At 37.6% G+C, this 19,889-nt stretch overlaps 1 protein-coding gene across 19 annotated transcripts in view; it reads left to right on the top strand.

Annotated features, from left to right (window-relative positions):
* RIMS1 (regulating synaptic membrane exocytosis 1) overlaps positions 1-19,889 on the top strand; it is a 554,640-nt gene that overhangs the window by 458,867 nt on the left and 75,884 nt on the right. For 13 of the 19 annotated variants that reach the window (XM_038748657.1, XM_038748550.1, XM_038748655.1 and 10 more), the window contains one exon: positions 6,062-6,297. The exons of the other annotated variants lie outside the window; for them this stretch is intronic. In XM_038748657.1, the coding sequence (XP_038604585.1) occupies positions 6,062-6,297 (236 nt within the window). The remainder of the gene's footprint in view (positions 1-6,061; positions 6,298-19,889) is intronic. 19 annotated transcript variants of the gene reach the window in all.

Genomic DNA, 19,889 nt, shown 5'->3' with positions numbered 1-19,889 from the left:
CAATTTATCAAAGCACTTGCATCCTTCTTTCTTCCCTTCCCTGACTGCCATCTTCACTCTCCAATGCTTCCCCATTGCTTTTCAATATGCTCATGTATTGCCTATCTTAAAAAAAAAGAAACAAAAAAAACTTCCCTTAACCCCACAACTCACCCCATGTTATCTTCCCAGGTCTCTGCTACCGTTCCTCTCCAAACTCTTTGTGTGAGTGGTCTGCACACACTGCCTCCACTTCCTCTCCTCTTATTCTCTCCCTGACCCCCTCCAATCTGCCTTCTTCCTCCACTTCACTTGACACCAACCTACTCTAAGGACCTCCATCTAATCTATCTCACTACCAGTTCCTTGCCCAAGACCTCCTTCTGGCCTGGAATTCCCCCTCCCTTCATATCCAGCAGACCACTACTCTCCCCATCTTCAAAGTCCTCCTAAAAACACATCTCCTCTAAAGGCCTTTTCTGACTAAGCCCTTATTTCTCTGTGTGCCCTCTCCTCTGCATCCTATTCGCCCTTGGATCTGTACTCCTTAAGTACTTGATTTCACCCCACCCTCAGCCCCACAGTACTTATCATAATTATTATTATTTTATTATCATCATTATATTTGTCAATAACTTACTGTGTACCATTCTAAGTACTGGCATAGATACGTGTTTAGTACCTCGCCATGAAAGAAAGATACTCAGCATTCTGTCCTGAGCTGGAATTCAAAGAAGGATGTACTGAACTCCCAGGAATGAAACACCCAGCTTTTTAGTGATCAAATTCACTTTATCTTTACTCATTGGAAGAGCAATTATCTAGAACAAAAATTACGGGCAACGGTATAATCCAGCCTGCCTTTTTGCTATTGGAAAGGCTGCAGGAAACTTCCAAGAGGCAGGCCATATTGCCACTCCCTCCATCTCGAACAATAGCAACCAACTGAGAAAGAGGAACTGGGTAAAATAGGATCAGCGAACAGCTCTTAAATTGCATTCTTGTCTCAATCAACAATCATTTTTATTGAGCTCTTATTGTGTGCACAGTACTGTACTAAGTGCTTGGGAAAGTACAGTATAACAGAGTTGGTAGACATGTTCCCTGCCCACAATGAATTTACAGTCTCAGGGTTGAGATAGTGAAGGTAACAACAAAGTATGGCCCTCTTTCTAACAATCCATTTTTCTGTATTTTTAATGTTTTCTGGGAATCTCCCATATTCTGACAAGTAAATAGTAAGAAATGAGTAGGGAGGGAAGTACATTCTGAAAATTGATTTAGAAAAAGATACCAAGTGTGCCATTTCATATGTTAACCAATAATTATTTTGTCATCTGCAATCATGCATATAGTGCCACGTTGCATGGAATAACTCTATGTTTTTAGTCAATTTTTTATAGTAAAATATATTGCCTATGCAAAGTCAGCCTCTATGAAAAGATACTAGCCCTTATATAATTCCTGCTTGATCCTTTTTAATTTGATATTTATCGAAAGTTACTTCTTTTTAAAAATAACATTGGAAGGTGTATATTTAGCAAATGCATTTTCAGGTGTGGAATTCAGTAATTATTCTCTTTTACATATGATCATTTTACCTTGACCACTAACATACAAATTATCTTATTTCTGCCAGCACCTATCATGAATTTAATTAAGACTAACCAGACAATTAAAAGATTCAGGCATTTACTATAAAGGTTTATTTGAAGTTTTCTTAACACAGTTTCTCTTCAGAATAGTGTTCTTATTCAAAATGAAGTGATCATCATTTCTTTCAATTCAGGAGTCCAGGAAATATTGCCAAGGTTATTAGTATTCATGAGCTCTCTCTTTGCAAATAGGGCCCTAAAGATTAGTTTGTTACTCTGTATTTAAAAGACAAGAAAATCAATTTATTAGATGGAGCAGATGAAGACCAGAGATGTCATTTAAAGATACAGGTTGCTAAATTGTATTTCTGAAAATACCATATTAATTTCATTAGTCATGCAAGGAATATTAAAATGTTTTTAGTTATTGATGGGAAACTTGTCCAGGAAAGAAATTGCTGTAATGAAGATAGATGATCAGACAAAGAAACAGCTAAGTCACTTCTTCAAAATTATCTGTGCCTGACCAGATAAAAGAAACTATGTGGTTTTAGCACATGACAAATGACTAAATTCATTTCTGAATATAATTTATTTTTTCATTAATTGCTTAGGTGAGTTCCTTGGTGATATTTAATTAACTACTATAACTTATAAGGTTATGTTCAGAATGTGTAGACAGTTTATGCATGGCTGTGAGACTAAAATGTAGTACAGTTACCAAAACAAAATTAGACTGACCCTATTGTTGGGTAGGGACTGTCTCTATATGTTACCGACTAATACTTCCCAAACACTTAGTACAGTGCTTTGCACACAGTAAGTGTTCAATAAATACGATTGAATGAATGATTGAACCAATAAAGCTTTAAAAAAATCTCAAAATTAATCATTTTGTGGATGAGTTTATATGTTCTTATGGATTATTTGGTGCATGCATTTAGTTCAGAATTTTTGTTCAGGTTGTACAGATATTTAAATTTGAAGAATCAGTATGCTTAATATTTAAATAAATTAGGTGTCATAATTGATAAAATATACCCTGGTTGATTATTTGGTCAAGCATATACCAGTGAAGTATTTTAGGTACAAAGAAAGCTTTAATAAACTCATAGTGTCTAGGTCTTAGAAAGCAACAGATAAACATTTACCCAGTTACAATTGTTTCATCATTTCAGTAAAGCCATAGCAAAGAATTTAGTTCTTAAAATATTTTTAGTACAAGAGTATTTTCAAAACCTTTCTTGTACTCAAAAATTGACATGCATCAGCAGTGCTGAAGAACAGCTCCTGTAATGTGAATTAATTGCTCCGAATCGAATTACAGTATTTCAATACTTTATTCTGATTATTGATCACATTAATTATAGTTTGTGGTAAGTAAAAATGAATCAGTTCCAAAGTCAAGTGCAGTTTATTGGTCCTATATTCTTTATGACTTGAGATGAATGTTAGGCACTAACAGAGCTCAGGTAATGAACTCAAGGTTAGAATTCTAAATGCAGTGTAGTAGTTATGTATACACATGTAAAAGGAAAAATTAGATTTTGTATGACTATAAAAGGCACTCTGAATTGGAAATTATAATTTTTAATTCAATATATTGTAAATGAGTTGCTAATTTCACAAAAATACCAAACACTAAATCACATTTTTAAATTAGCACTAATGACACTTTGGGGTAGCTTCTACATTCTTGTTCTGTGTTTTAAATAATGAGCATTTTGTCTTTACAATTTCATTCCAATACAAGAAACTATGTCCAAGTTTTTTTGGGGGGAGCATAGTTTGGTATAATTTGAGCCCTGTACTTTATCACTAAATTATAAATTTCCAGCAGCTCATTCATTATATTTTCCATTATATTTTTTAACCCCCAAAAGTAGACATTTCGAGAGATTACCAAGGATTGATAATTTTGTCAACCAATACTTTAAACTCTTTTAAAAATGAATTTTTGTCAATATTGTCCTATTGCCCTAGTTTTTTACCCACACCGATCAGTAAAATATGCATAATATAGTTGTCCATTTTCTACATGATTAATTGCTTTCTAAAATGTATTTTTAAGTGCTTCAAAGTGAAAGGAACATTTTAAATTACCATTCCACTTTTTCAAAAATTTCTATGGCAATTTGAAAGTCCTGTTCAGATGCAACAGGTACTCAATATTTTCATTCATTTTTCATTCAGTAGTATTTATTGAGCATTTACTGTGTGCAGAGCACTGTACTAAGTGCTTGGAAAGTACAATTCAGCAACAAATAGAGACAATCCCTACCCAACAATGTGCTCACAGTCTAGAAGGGGGGGAGACAGACATCAAAACAAGTAAGCAGGCAAATTTTGTTTTAATTTATTGGTTGCTTCTATTTTTCGCTAATTTTTTGATAGCAAGGTGAGTGTATGTTATAAATCTCTAAAAAAGACCTTTTTATGACTTTTCTATGTAAAAATTAGAACCGAAGCAATTTATTCCTTAGTATTCAACCCAAACATTGCAGTAAATATTCTGTAAATACCAGTCTTTGCCTAATGAACTAGAGATCCAACCCAAAAAAGATGCAGTAAAAACAAAGGAAAGTTTATTATGCACTCAAGGAAGATGTAGGATTAACATAGCAAGGAATAAAATAAAGGAGTACTCTAGAAACAGATTTTCATTGTCATACTATGGGCAGAGGTTCTTTGTAAGGTAGCCTTAAAAAAGAGTTTGAAGTAGGATGGATAATTATTCAAAGGAATTGTTGAATATACCAAAAATTATGACTGAACTCAGTCAGATATTTTCTTTGTTAGAGTTATCACTCTAATCATTATTATCAGTGATCTGATGGGATGTATTTTGATATGGATGGGCTAGAAAAGATATCTGAAAAAAATTAGAAAATTTTCAACTACATTGTCTTCCTCTAAGGGATTTCATTCCTGGTCAAACTCATGTTAAGGTAAACTCACATTGTAGTATGTATTGTCTGGACTGATACCACGTGCATGGGCACAAACATCTTTTCTAACATTGCATGATATTCTATACAGGAATACACATGTTGTTGGAAGAATATTTCATAACTCTCAACAGAATTCTACCCAAAGACCATTGGGAAATATATTACTGAAGAATTGAGAATATGTAGATCCGCAATTACTCAGATCTGTAGCTATTCCAGAACAAGCAATCCAGGCCCAAATTCCCAATTCCAGCCTTAGGGCCAGCTGCCCAGACTCTGGGGCCAGGCTTCTAACTCTGGCTCTGACTTTCTACTTGTCTCTTGGAGATTTAAAAAAAAAAAACTTCTTAAAGCTGTCTTCATCGTTTATCCTTTCCCCCTTGGGGAGGGTGTTGTAAAAAATAGCATGGGTTTATCAACATCAAGATTGGATCCGTGTAGAATGAATGGGAAATTACCAGTTCAGTTCCTGAGTAAACTCAAACCTACTCATTTCTGAAACCAAGAGAGAAAATAACAGAAGTAGAGCTAATGGTAGGGAAGCAATTCATCTTGTTTCCTATTGAACACTCTGTTTTTCATCTGATCTGTCCCTACTCTGGTAGATATGGATGCCAGGTATCTGGAACTTTCTTTTTAAACAGCTAGCTTCCCATTACCATGACCCTTGATGCAGGAACCACAAAGAAGTTTAGGAACTCTCCAGGTAACATGGTCTAAACTTTGCAGATTTCCATATAATTTTTCTTGCGTTCTTATGATGTCATTATATTTCAGTATATAGGCCAAGTAAGGTAACAAATATCTGTGGTTCCAGATCAGCACAGTGTTCTCAAGTGCTGTCAGTGGCCACTCTAGCTGTTGGTGCCTGGATAAACCTAAGTATACTTTGGTTTGAAAAATCTGAATAATGGTTCAACGTTTATCTTTGGTTCTAAATAATTCAGACAATTTGCTAGTAATTATGTGGCCTTAAGATACTGTATGTAGTACAATTACATTTTAATTTCATTCATGAAATTCAAAATATGTCAATATTCTTTCCTGACTAATTGATACTATAATTTAGGTATTTCTGTATTTGATTTTGCCACTGATAATCTACATTCATTTTTAAAGTAATTTGGGATCATTATCATCATCATCAATCACATTTATTTAGCACGTACTGTGTGCAGAGCACTGTACTTGTACTCTCCAAAGCACTTAGTACAGTGCTCTGCATACTCAATAAGCACTCAATAAATACCATTGATTATGATGATAATGCTAACTGCTTGGGATACTATAATACAACAGAGTTGGAAGACAGGTTACCTGACCACAATGAGCTTATGGTCTAGAGGGGGAGACAGACATCAATATGCTATAATATAATGGATAATAAAATGAAATAGTATATCATACATTAATGTAATGTAGACACAAATCTAATATTTGTAATTTGGTTTTTGGTAAAGTAGGATGAACTTAGAGACAATTTTACACTTCCTTTTAATTTATGTCTCTGTGTGTGCTTTTATTTTGTATATATAGTTCATTCACTCCAAAAATGCAAGGCAGACGAATGGGGACTTCAGGAAGAACAATCACAAAGAGCACAAGTGTGAGTGGAGAGATGTATAAACTGGAGCATAATGATGGCAGTCAGTCAGATACAGCTGTTGGTACTGTTGGAACAGGCGGAAAGAAAAGAAGATCCAGTCTCAGTGCCAAAGTAGTTGCCATTGTGTCCCGAAGGAGCAGAAGCACATCACAACTCAGTCAAACAGGTGAGTGCAATAAACTCAAATCTTGAAACAGTCAAACTATTGATAGTCTTAGAAGTACACACTCTTTTCTGTAGTCTTGTGTGTTTGAGTGGGACTAAGTGGATTTGTTGATTCCGAGAAAGCTTTTGACCATTTCTGAAAGCATATTTCTAGGTTTTTGTTACAGTGAGAAGAAAAATGATAAAAAACAATGGATTTTATTTTTTGCTGAATGTATGTGCCGATTTATAATAATCTTATTTACAAATGTGCAAGGAAATGCAAAGAAATATCATATGATAAAAATTAATAGACTTTTGATTTCAATAACCTGATTTTTATGTGAAAAATGGAAAAAAAACTCTCTTGGGAAAAGTAATTTTCACAAATACAAAAGGTACACCCTTAAGAAAAGAAGACCAGTCGTGCAATCCAGAAAGGGGTCATAAGGTATTGTGCCTATCACAGTTAAATGTTCAGTCAAAGCTGTGTTTTATGCTGAAAAGAATAGAAAACCTGATACTTACTTTTAATCTGAGCTAAATGGGTCAGTAGTTTCCATTAAAGCATGTTTCAATGTAGGCATTAAGGATTCCATTCTTTGTTGCAACTTCACATCTTAAAAAGCCTCATATCTATGAGGCCTCAAGGGAAAACAAATTTATATAAAGAGAAGCAAAGACAGATGAAAGGCTTTATGTGCCACCAAAAAGCTGCCTCGGGAAACAATATTGTTCAGTCAGGTAGAATTCAGAGATTCATGTTATTACTTCTCAACATAAGGTAAAACTAGAGGTAAGTAAATATTTGACTGGTTTAAAATACTGAGACCTTATTCCACACTCCCTGTTCATGTGTTTTTTAAATTATCAACAAAGGTCTTGTTTGGGAAGAAAGTCTATTTGAACAGTTACTTCTGTTAAACTTCTAAAGACATTCTTTTTATTATTTTGGGCTTCATTTTAATTAGCCAGTAGAATCTCACATTTCCTCTTCTCCCTCTCCTTTCTTCATCACCCTTGAACTTGTATTTGCACCCTTTATTCAACCCTCCAGCAGCTCCAAAGAACTTATGTACATATCCATAATTTATTCATATTGATGTCTGTCTCCCTCTCTAAACTGTAGATCATTTGGGGCAGGGAACATGCCTGCCAATTCTGTTACACTGTACTCTTCCAAGCACTTAGTACAGTGTCTGGCACACAGTAAGCGCTTAATAAATACGATTTATTGATAACCTTAAAACAGGTGTGATAAATTAATTGCTTAACAAATACCACACTCAGCAGTAATAGTAGTAGAATTGTATATATAAGTGTGTATTATGTAATAATAATAATAATAATGTTAATAGTGGAAACATGCCTGAAAGAGTGGCTTTTATCTTGTTGTTTTTTATCCAGCATGTTGTAGTAAGTGCTTTAACAAATACCCATTCCTTATTTTTATTATTGTTTGTATTTTATATATACTTACATGTTATGTAATAATGATAAAAATAATAAGAATGAAAACACGCCTGAAATAGTAGAATTTGTCTTGATTTTTTTACTTAAGAAATGTATTTTTAGCATGCCCATCTTACAGGACTGGAAAAGGTAAAACATACATTTCTTTCCAGGGCCAGAATTTATTTATCAGTCAGTCAGTCAATCAATCATATTTAATCATATTTAATGAGCACTTACTGCATGCAGAGCACCATAGTTAGCACTTGGGAGAGAATAATGTAACAATAAACAGACACATTTCCTGCCCACAACGAGCTTACTGTCCATTACAGATATGTACATAAGTGCTATGGGGATGGAAGAAGGCATGAATGAAGGGAACAAATCAGGGTAATGCGGAAGAGAATACAAGAAGAGGAAATGAGGGCTTAGGGAAAGTCTCTTGAAGGAGATGTACATTCAGTAAGGCTTTGAAGGGGTGGAGAATAACTGTCTGATGGATATGAGGAGGGAGGGCATTTCAGGCCAGAGGCAAGACATTGGCAAGGGGTCGGTGCCAAAATAAATTAGATTGAGGTACAGCGAGGAGTTAGCATTAGAGTAGCAAAATGTGCAGATTGGGTTGTAGTAGAAGAGTAGTAAGGTGAGAAAGCAGGGGGAAGGGTGATTTAAAGCCAATGCTGAGCTGTTTCTATTTGACATGGAGGTGAATAGGAAACCACTGGAGATTCTTGAGAAGTGGGGAAACATGGCCTGAAAAATGATCAGTGCAGTGGAGTGCAGTATGGACTGGAGTGGAAAGAGGCAGAAGGCAGGAAAGTCAACAGTAATTAAGGTGGGATAGGATAACGGATTGGATTAACATGGTAGCAGTTTGGATGGAGAGGAAAGGGAGGATTTTAGTGATGTTTGTGAAGGTCAACCGACAAGATTTAGTGACAGATTGAATATGTGGGTTGAATGAGAGAGAGGAATCAAGGATAACACCAAGGTTACATGCTTGTGAGACAGGAAGGATGGCGGTGCCATCACTGTAGATGGGAAAGTCAGGAGGAGGATGCAGTTTGAATGGGAAGATAAGAAGTTCTGTTTTAGACATGTTGGATTTGATCTGACAGGCGGACATTGAAGCAAAGATGTCTTGAAGGTAGGAGGACATACAAGACTGCAGAGAAAGAGCGACATCAGGGTTGAAAATGTAGATTTGGACATTACCTGCATGGAGGTGGTAGTTGAAGCCATGTGAGTGAATGAGTTCTCCAAGCGAGTGGGTGTAGATGGAGAATATAAGGGGACCCAGAATTGAACCTTAAGGGACACTCACAGTTAGGGGATGGGAGGCAGAAGAGGAGCATGTGAAAGAATGTGAGAATAAGTGGCCAGAGAGATAGGAGGAGAATCAGGAGAGGACAGTGTCAGTGAAGCTGAGATAGGATAGTTGTTTCCAGGAGAAGGGGGTAATCGACGATGTCGAAGGTAGATGAGAGGTCGAGTAGGATTAAGATGGAGTAGAGGCTGTTGGATTTGGCAAGAAAGAAATCTTTTGAGAGGATAGTTTCTGTGGAGTGAAGGGGATAGAATCCATATTGGAGAAGGTCAAGAAAAGAATTGGAGGAGAGGAATTTTAAACAGTGAGTGTAAACAATTTACTCAAGGAGTTTGGAGAGGAAAGGTAGGAGGGAGATGAGGCTATAAATAAATAATAAATTATGATGGCATTTGTTAAGTACTTTCTATGTGCCAAGCACTGTTTTAAGCACTGGGGTAGATAAAAGGTAATCAGGTTGTCCCATGTGGGACCAACAGGCTTCATCCCCATTTTACAGATGAGTGTAAAAATCTCTGAGTAGAGAAGTTAAGTGACCTGCCCAAAGTCACACAGCTGACAAGTGGCAGCAGAGGCGGAATTAGAACTCACAACCTCTGACTCCCAAGCCCGTGCTCTTTCCACTAAGCCACCGTAGCGTCAAAGGAGTGTTTTTCAGGGTAGGAGAGACATGGATGTGTTTGAAAGCCATAGGAATTAAGTAATTAGAGAGCAAACAGTTGAAGTTAGTTGTTAGGGAGGGGATAAGGGAAATGAAAAGTGTTTTGATAAGGTACTTAGGAATGAGGTCAGATGCGTAGATGGGGGAAGTGGATTTTGGGAGATGACATGAGATCTCCTCTAAGTGATACTGCTGGCAAAGATGGGAGAGTTGAAGAAGAGACAGGACGGGGAAGGAATGGGGATGGGCAGGGGAGATTTTACGGAGGTCATGCCTGAAGGTTTTCAGTTTTCTCAATAAACTAGGTGGCCAGGTCATTAGGGGCCAGGGATGAAGGAGTCAGGGGGACAGGGTGTTTGAGGAGGGAGTTAAATGTCTGGAGGGAGATGGGCATGGGCATCAAGGATGGAGAAATAATTTTCCTGGACAGAGGAGAGGGTAGAGTTAAAGCACTCAAGGATAACCTTGAAGTGGAGAAAATTGGCCTGATGTCTCACTTTCTGCTAACAGCGCTCTGAGGCTAATGTACAGAGTGAAGGCCGTGGACTGTGGAGGTGATCCAGGGCTGTGGGTTAGTGGTACAAGATCGTATTTATAATTATAATTCTATTAATTTTATTAATGATGTGTATATATCTATAATTCTTTTTAAGTATAATAATACTACTGATGCCTGTTTACTTGTTTTGATGTCTGTCTCCCCCCTTCTAGACTGTGAGCCCGTTGTGGGCAGGGATTTTCTCTATTTGTTCCTGAACTGTACTTCCCAAGTGCTTAGTAAGTGCTCAGAAATATGGTTGAATGAATGAAGGGATAGGCGAGTAAGGGAGTTGAGTTCAGTAGAGAGGGTGGTGTTGAGAGCGTCAATTTGGTCATCAAGGCAAGTTTGTATATGGAGGCTCAGTGGGGCATGATGAGATGAGAAAATCAGATGGTCGAAAGATCTTGGGGAACAGCACAGATTTGTAGGGAGGAGGTGTGTGGGAGAGAAGGCAGGTGAGGAGATTGTGATCAGATAGAGGGTTCAGAGTTGGTGAGGGTAGAGATTGAGCAGTGGCTTGTATGCTGGAATGGTTTTATATTAAGATTATTACATATTTACTCTAAATTGCTCTATAATTTATGGTAAGGCATCTCTTCTTGAGTAAGAGACTTAAAACTGTCTTACATAACAGGATCTTAAGAGAGCCTTCCCAAGGTTATGATACTGATGCTTATCGCTTACTGAAAGAAATGTATGATTTTCTAAACATAACATCATACTTACAATGATGATGGTGTAGTTAACATCAGGCTCTTGTCGAACTGAGCCATGAAAATATTATTTTTTAGGGCTTCAGTGTAATAGAAATTATGAATATCTGAGATAGACGTAGTTAAAATATTTTACTGTATTAGAAGGGGTGCAATAGATGTGCAATAGATGAGCTTTTCCTATAATTGAGCTTCATTTGAATTTCTTTCTTTTGAAAGAAATCCACAACATTGAGAAGAAAGATTTGCTTGTAACATTGTACTGACTGTGATGGGGCTAGGAATTTCTATTTAAGATATAGGTGGATGCCAAGACTTTCAAAACAACTATGAAAATACACAATATTTTTGTGGTAATTTGTTAAAATATGCATCTTAAAACTCATTTAATACATGTGTTTTCATAGCATCAAGAATATCAGTATTTGATACTCTGGTACACTTCTAAGACTCATCAATGTAGAAATTTTATATTGTATTAACTCAGAACAGGGTTCTAAAAATAACAGATCAGCCATATTTCTAAATGCCCCTTTAGAGAAGGACCTCTCTGTCTCTGTGTCTCTATCTTTGTCTATCTGTCTGTCTCTCTCTCTCCTTCTATATATATATATACTTATATGTATGTGTATGTATATATATTTCTCTCTATCTCTTCCCCCTCACTCCCTCCATCTGTGTTTTTTTCCATTGGATATAGGAAATACAGGGGAAGAAAATGAGGAATGCTACTGTCCTGGAATCAGCAGTTTCATCTTTCCCACATGTTAGTAGTAGGCCTGGGGATATCTGCCTGACAGAGGTTATTTGTTTCAGACAATCTTCATATTTAAAGTGAAACTGCAACTCAGATAAATTCTAATTTAAATAAAATAGTAGTGCAGGGCAGCTATTCCTGCCAGGAACAAATAAAATTTCAAACATTGAACTATGTCATATCCTGAATATTTAGTTAGGATTTCTTCAAGAACTCAACTATTACCTTTTACAATTTCCTTATTATGGCTCTGAGCTGAGATATTCATTAACACAACCTCTAGGTTGATATCAATTCAAGGAAGGATTTCAGAAGAACCTGTGAATTTCGGGTGGATTTCATGAACAAAGATGATCACAATAGTTCTCTGCTCTTCAGAAGGGAAGACTGAGTCATGATAGCATGACAAACATTCCCTTCCACTGCTGTTCCTGTAGAGTGGGAGGGCTTTTTCTACACAGCTGACAGAGCTGTTCTTGCACATTTCTGTTTCAGAGTGTGTCCAAGACTGCATAGCTATATATGAATAGCTTTCAACAATGGATAAAAGGGGTATACCACCTCACGGGTGTGTGTTTCATGTATTTTTATGGAAGCTCCAGTGTGGTCATACAAACAAGAACACACCCTATTTTGCTAGGGAACATGTCTACCAACTGTATTATAGTGTATTCTCCCAAGTGCTTAGTACAGTGCACTGCACACAAGCGTTCAGTAAATATGACATTGATTATTCTGTGGCAATTATTCCATGCTAAATACAGCCCAGCATATCAGGAAAGGGAGTATGTTATCTGGAGGAAGGAATGAATAAAAAAGAAAATTAAATTATTCAGGTTTCACATCTGTTATAAAAAAATGAATTGGAGAGTAGATATTAAACTGGATAAACCTTAAAATTCAATTTCTCCCTATAGTATATATAGGAAAGAAAAAAATGGTATATACATATATGCCGTATATCTATATTTTATATAGATATAAGATATATGATATATATATATACTTTTTGAGAGAAACAATTGAATTTTAGGGGTTTATATAAATAATTTAGATTTTTTTATATACCCTTTTTTTATCTTAATATAGGACAAAGCCCCCCAAAGTTCATCCGGGTGTGTGTTAAGGAGGGTGAGCCCGTTGTTGCATAGGGACCATCTCTATATGTTGCCAGCTTATACTTCCCAAGTGCTTAGTACAGTGCTCTGCACACAGTAAGCACTCAATAAATATGATTGAATGAATGAATGGTTAAAAAAAAGGTGATCTGAATTCGACCTTCCAGTCTAATTTGCTTATAAATGTTTTGCCATTATATTTCCATGCATCCCAATCAAACCAAGGTATCGTTCCCTTGATTTTGAAGCCCTTATTGAATGTGCACTTGAGAGGTCATTTTTTTTTTGACAAATGCTTTGCTGGCTAGGTGCAATGACATCAATTTACTAAGGTATAATTTTGTTGTATTGCTATACTTGGACTACAGTCATTTTTTTCAGCGACATTTTCCAAAAAACAAAACAAAAAAAATAAACAAAACTGATGATACTTTCATTTCACTCTTATATCCCCAAAAGACATACAAGTAAGGCAAACAAGAACAAAGAAATTATTCATTGAGAAATGGTCATTTGAGTCATGATTAGCACTAACCTGGTCTTGGAAATACCTTCATCCTACAATGATCAAGATTAAAATATGATATTAATTATATCCAGACATGATCAATGTATTGAAAATACACCCAATTTTTCTGGAAGCACCCCTTGATGAAGATGTTTGTCCTTTAGTCCATAAAATGGCAGGTAGAAAGCAGCAAGGAAAACAAAAATGTTAATTTGACCTCTTCCCTTTAATCACACTGAGAAAAATTATTGGCTTGGTTCATATCAACAGTTAGCATTTGTGGTATTGTAGGAGGGGTTGGTGTCTAGAAATGACCTTCAGAAACCCAAAGCTAAGATGATGAAAATATTTTGTTGAAAAGAATAAAAAATGCCACACACATATTTTGCTTCTTTAAATCAAACTCTAATCCAGGAGAAAATCATCCCTAGAAACTAAATGCTGTTCCTCCTTTCTTTAAATGAAAATCCATGTACAATGTGGGTCATCATAACTGGCAAGAAAATGTAAGCAAATGTTCATTTATTTACTGTTTCTGTCTAGCTGAGGAATTCACTAGCATTACTAGAAATGATTTGACTATCGTTTCTTCATCTTCAGAAGAAATTTCCTAATAAGGGTTAGGATTTTCAAACATACTCAAGCCTGTTCAGTTTGCATTTGGTTCTTTTCTTTTAATTATAAACTTTGACTTAGACGGAAATGCATTTACATTAAAGTTAATTAATTTGTTGTAGATTCAATAAATATAATTCTATTGAGGCAATGGGATGTTTTGATAGCTATAATCCCTTAATGGGTAACTGCTGTTTATTTTAAGCAATGATTTTATTGAAATAACAATTCCAGAATTAATATTAAAATGCTGTATTGTAATTGAGAAAGCTTTGTTCATTACTCTGAGAAAAAGCACTAGAAGACTTGTGGTGGCTTTCTCTCCCTCTTCCACCCTCGCCTGTAATTCGTACAGGGATTTTGTTTTTAAAGCTCCAAGAGGCTGATGCGTGGGTAATTGTAATCCAATTGATTAAGAAATTGGAGGTAATCTCAGACTCTGAAAAGGAAAGTCATCTGTGCTGCAGCCTGGAGAAGAATGGGTTAGTGACCCCTTTTCCTCAGGCTTTTGAGAAGCAGTGTAGCTCAGTGGAAAGAGCACAGGCTTGGGAGCCAGAGATCGTGGGTTCAAATCCCAGCTCTGCCGCTTATCAGCTGTGTGCCTTTGGGCAAGTCATTTAACTTCTCTGTGCCTCAGTGACCTCATCTGTAAAATGGGGATGAAGACTGTGAGCCCCATGTGGGACAACTTGATCTCCTTGTATCCTCACCAGCGCTTAGAACAGTGTTTTGCACATAGTAAGCGCTTAACAAATGCCATCATTATTATTATTTTGAAAGGGCAGAGACGAGAGGTTTTCTCACTTCTCCACTCAGCTCTCCCAATCTTTATCCGTTGTGTGGCTGATAGTAATAATGATAATAATAGTAATAAAGCATGGCTCAGTGGAAAGAGCACAGCTTTGGTGTCAGAGATCATGGGTTCAAATCCTGGCTCTGCCAACTGTCAGCTGTGTGACTTTGGGCAAGTCACTTAACTTCTCTGTGCCTGTTACCTCATCTGTAAAATGGGGATTAAAACTGTGAGCCCCCTCGTGGGACAACCTGATCACCTTGTAACCTCCCCAGTGCTTAGAACAGTGCTTTGCACATAATAAGCGCTTAACAAATACCAAAAAATTAAAAAAAATAACATTTGTTTAGCATTACTGTGTATTCTAAGTACTGGGATAGATATAAATAAATACGATAGATGATATAAGTTGTTAAGGTCGGATGCAGTCCTTATCCCACAGAGGGCTGACAGTCTATGCCATTTCAATTGGCCATATTGTGTGGAAGGGTTGGAAGGGTTGCTTCTAGAGGGCCACACACACAATGTACAGACCTACAGATATCAGTGGGCATGCCAAAACACACAAAACACTGCTCACACCACAGTAGAGACTCCGATCCCCCCAAATCACAATTTTCTGTGCTCCTAGAGACCAGAAGAAGTGTAGGCTCCCCCTGGCCTGGAATGCCCTCCCTCCCCACATCTGCCAAGCTAGCTCTCTTCCTCCCTTCAAGGCCCTACTGAGAGCTCACCTCCTCCAGGAGGCCTTCCCACACTGAGCCCCCTCCTTCCTCTCCCCCTCCCATCCCCCCGCCTTACCTCCTTTCCCTCCCCACAGCACCTGTATATATGTATATATGTTTGTACGTATTTTTTACCCTATTATTTATTTATTTATTTTACTTGTACATATTTATTCTACTTATTTTATTTTGTTAATATGTTTTGTTTTGTTCTCTGTCTCCTCCTTCTAGACTGTGAGCCCACTGTTGCATAGGAGCTGTCTCTATATGTTGCCAACTTGTACTTCCCAACTGCTTAAAACGGTGCTCTGCACACAATAAGCACTCAATAAATACGATTGAATGAATGAATGAATGGGCTAGTTAACCGTATTTGCTGAGTGGTTATTATGACCAGAACAAAGTGCTAAGAGCTTGGTAGAGTACCATACCATAAACAGGCACATTCCCTGCCACAACGAATTTAAAGTGCAGTTGAAAGATCATGACCTTGGGAATCAGAGGACCTGAATTTTCATCCCAGCTCTGCCTCTTCCCAGATGTGTAAGCTTTGGCAAGTCACTCAATGTCTCTGTGCCTCAATTCTTTCATCTGCAGAGTGGGGATTCAATCCCTGTTCTCCCTCTTACTTAGATTGTGAGCCCCATGTGGGACCTGACTATCTTGTTCAGTACTTGGCACTTACATATCGTCATTATTATTATGATTATTATCATTATCATTATCACCAGCATTCTGACATGACCAAAACCACCAGCACAACCACCTGGGACATGACCAGTACAGTTTTAGTGGCAGCTGCAGAGCCATCTGCTGCCACTGAAAAAGACAGAGGAAGAGAATGTAGAGAAGAATGAGGAGAAAAAGACAGGGCAATGTCACTGCCACCCTTCTCCCTTGCCATTGTTAAGGCATGCTGCTGCTTCCCAGAAATTAAATTTTCTTCTTGCTGTAGGCTTTTCAAAGTTTAGGATGGAATCTCATTTTTTTAAATAGTATTTAAGTGATTATTCTGTCCTGATACTGTACTAAGCCCTAGGTAGATAATCAATCAATCATATTTATTGAGCATTCACTGTGTGCAGACACTTCACTAAGCGCTTAGGATATAGTATAACAGAGTTGGTAAACATGTTCCCTGCCCACAATGAGCTTATAGCCTAGAGGAGGTACAGACATTAATATAAATTATGGATATGTGCATAAGTACTGTGGGGATGATGGAAGAGTGAATATGAGGGCAAATTCAAGTGCAAGGGTGACACAGAAGGGAGTGAGGGAAGATGAGATAAGGCCTTAGAGGCCTCTTGAGGGTGGGGAGAGTTAGATTGGATACTTTCAATGCCCAACACAGGCTCACAGTCTTAACCCCCATATTACAAGCTAATATGGCATAGATAGTCACATTAATCTGTCCTAAAATACATGACCCATCTTTCCATCAACATCTCCACTTCCTACCCAACTCCAAGTGGAGAAGCTTAATAGAGCCCCGTATCTCCATTCTATATCTCCATTCTCTCTTGGACCTTGGCAATGTGCTGCCCTACCTTTCTGTGGGCAGGAAACATGTCTACCATCTCTGTGATATTGTACTCTCCCAAGCTCTTAGTTCAGTACTTTGCAGACAGTAAGTACTTGGTAAGTATGATTGATTGATTCATAACCATTGGAGATCAGGGATGTGGTTTGGCCCAAGGGGGTCACTCTTTCTACCCTATTCACTTGCCATCCCCCTTCTGATCCTTCTGGCTATCATATTGCAGGACCCAGATTGAAGGGGTAACCTGTGGTTTGACTGAACAGAGCCCCAATTTTGGGAAGCCCTTACATTTATCTTCTGTTTTCTAATTTTCCATATTCGGTTTTTTTCCCATAAAAATGATTTTTCACATTGGCATCCTGATTTGTTTTTTAACACCTGGTTTGCATGGGTTCTAAAGAACATGAATTGCAAAACTACTTATAAAAGAGAGAATATAAAAACACTTAAAATGGTTTGAATTTTTTCAAAATGGCATGTTATTTCCTGGTACAGGGTCCAGAAAATTCCAGTGCCCACCTGAGTCATTGTCTTCCCTATTTATTGACATTTCAGTGTCATGGTTTTGTGCGCAGTGTTTTAGCTGTACATTTAGTGGTTTTAGTGATACTGCTCAGTGCTTCAACTAGGGTTATTGAGGAATTGTGTACCACACATTCTCTATCTCTCAGTGACTTCAAGGACTGGATTTCTTTAATCAAATAATGGTCTTTAGTTTCAGAATATTGACGAAATTACCAATTGTTACAACTTTATAAGTCCACCGCTTTGTGAGTGCCTGTTCTCCTTCTCTGGCCCTGACATCAAATTTCTTTCTTTTTCTTTTTTTCATGGTATTTGTTAAGTGTTTACTATGTGCCAGGCACTCTGCTATGTGCTGAGATAGATACAAGATAATCAGGTTGGACAGTCCATGTCCCTCATGGGTCTCACAGTCTTAATCACCATTTTACAGATATGGTAAGTGCAGAGGAATTCAGTGATTTGCTCAAGGTCACAAAGCAGATACGTGGCGATTCCAGAATTAGAACCCAGATTCTCTGCTTCCCAGTCCTGTGCTCTTTATACTAGGCCACACTTCTTCTCTTTCCCTCGTGTGTTGTTTCAGAACAGGCCAGATTAACAATACATAGGAACCTAGGCTACTGCTCCAAATCCCTCTAGGGTAGATCAAATCTGTTTCAGAAAATGAGGCAGATGGTTAAATAACTAAGATGAATAGTAGATTATACCTATATTTACACTATTAAGAAGAAATCTGCAATTTCTTATCTCAAGATGAAGACTTCCATTGTATTATTAGTAAATCCACTGACAATAATAATTGTGGTATTTTTTAAGTGCTTATTATGTGCCAGGCACTGTACTAAGCACTGGGGTGTTTGCTAGCAAATCAGGTTGGACACAATCTTTGTCTCATGTGGGGCTCACAGTCTCACTCCCCATTTTTCAGATGAGGTAACTGAGGCCCAGAGAAGTGAAGTGACTTGCCTAAGGTCACACAGCAGAGCTGGGATTAGAACCCATGACCTTCTGACTCCCAGGCCAGCTCTAGCCACTACACCCTGCTGCTTCCCCTAATGAACTGGAACTGCTGAATATGAAGTCACACATCTAATCAAAGGGCTAGCACCTGGCAGATGAACTAAATCCAATGAATATTTTAATTTGAGCAGCTGCAAAGAGAGATTTAACAACTTGGAAATAAAGGATATTCATTGATAAGTCTCAGTGCACATTTCATTTTGTGGGGAAAGAAATTAGGTCTTTGAGCATCTGAGCTAAGGTTGTATGTGCCTGATAGCCCTGAAAGGTGGTGTTCCAATTATTACATCTCAGAATCATTTTTGCAGTAAGGGTGTCATGGATTGATAAATATCATGGATTGATTGATTGATTGCCCTGAATGTAAGGGTTGAACCAATTGCATCACAATATGAAACTTAGGGGCATTGCTTTACCTTTACGATTCACAGTTTGATTTTCTCCGGGGTTTTACTATTCAGGTTAGAGGTTGGACAATCAAGGAAGTTCATTTATCAATTGCAGTTGCCTAACTGTAACTCTGGAAAGGGGATTGGAAACATTCTGTACTGGAATATATAACGTGGTCATAATGAGCCAATATTTGCATTATCTCACTGTAGATATTTTTTCCTTTCTCCTCTTTTCTTCCCTGTAAGGAGGTAGCTCAATTTTGTGATTTGGGGATTAAGTGGATTTGCATTTTCCCTTGATGGACGATGATTATATTTTCCATACTAAAAATATGACAGAGAAGGAGCCTCTTTGGGGCTAGGCCTCCAGGGGATAGAACCCAAATAACAGGAAAGTCAGAGAGATAGAGTGTGAGGGTTAAAGGCACTGAGTCACAGATAAAAGCCACACAAAGGCCACATACACCAAGATGTACACACAGTACATCCCTGCCCTCATAGAAACACTCTCTCTATCCTTCCTTCTACCTCTGCCTCATGGCTTAAACTTTCCTCACATTTCCCTCTTGCTTCTCTTCATGCATTGCCTGTTCTGTGGATGTACCAGCTGCCTTCCCCATATGCTGCTCCCAGTGCCCAAAAACAGCAACAGGGAGCAGTGTGGAGAAGGAAAGCTGGGGTGAAAGATAGAAAAGAGGAGGAAGTGGGAGAAGGGAAAAAAGGAGAAATGGAGTAGTTTACCAAGGAATGGAATAAAAAGGTAGGAAGAAAGGAAGAGCCTCACCAGCATCTAGCTGTTGTGTCATTGTCACCATGCCCTCTCCTGAACCCAGCTGACAAAGCAGAGCATTATCTAATCCCAGTGACCACTTTTTGGAGGGTCAGAAGATCCTTAAAGTTTATGGTAGTCCTGCCTAATTA

The sequence above is a fragment of the Tachyglossus aculeatus genome, chromosome 1 (genome assembly GCF_015852505.1).
Source record: "Tachyglossus aculeatus isolate mTacAcu1 chromosome 1, mTacAcu1.pri, whole genome shotgun sequence".
In the NCBI taxonomy this organism is placed as follows: Eukaryota; Metazoa; Chordata; class Mammalia; order Monotremata; family Tachyglossidae; genus Tachyglossus; species Tachyglossus aculeatus.
The sequence above is the reverse complement of the archived record's forward strand: the minus strand, read 5'-3'. Positions and strand labels throughout refer to the sequence as shown.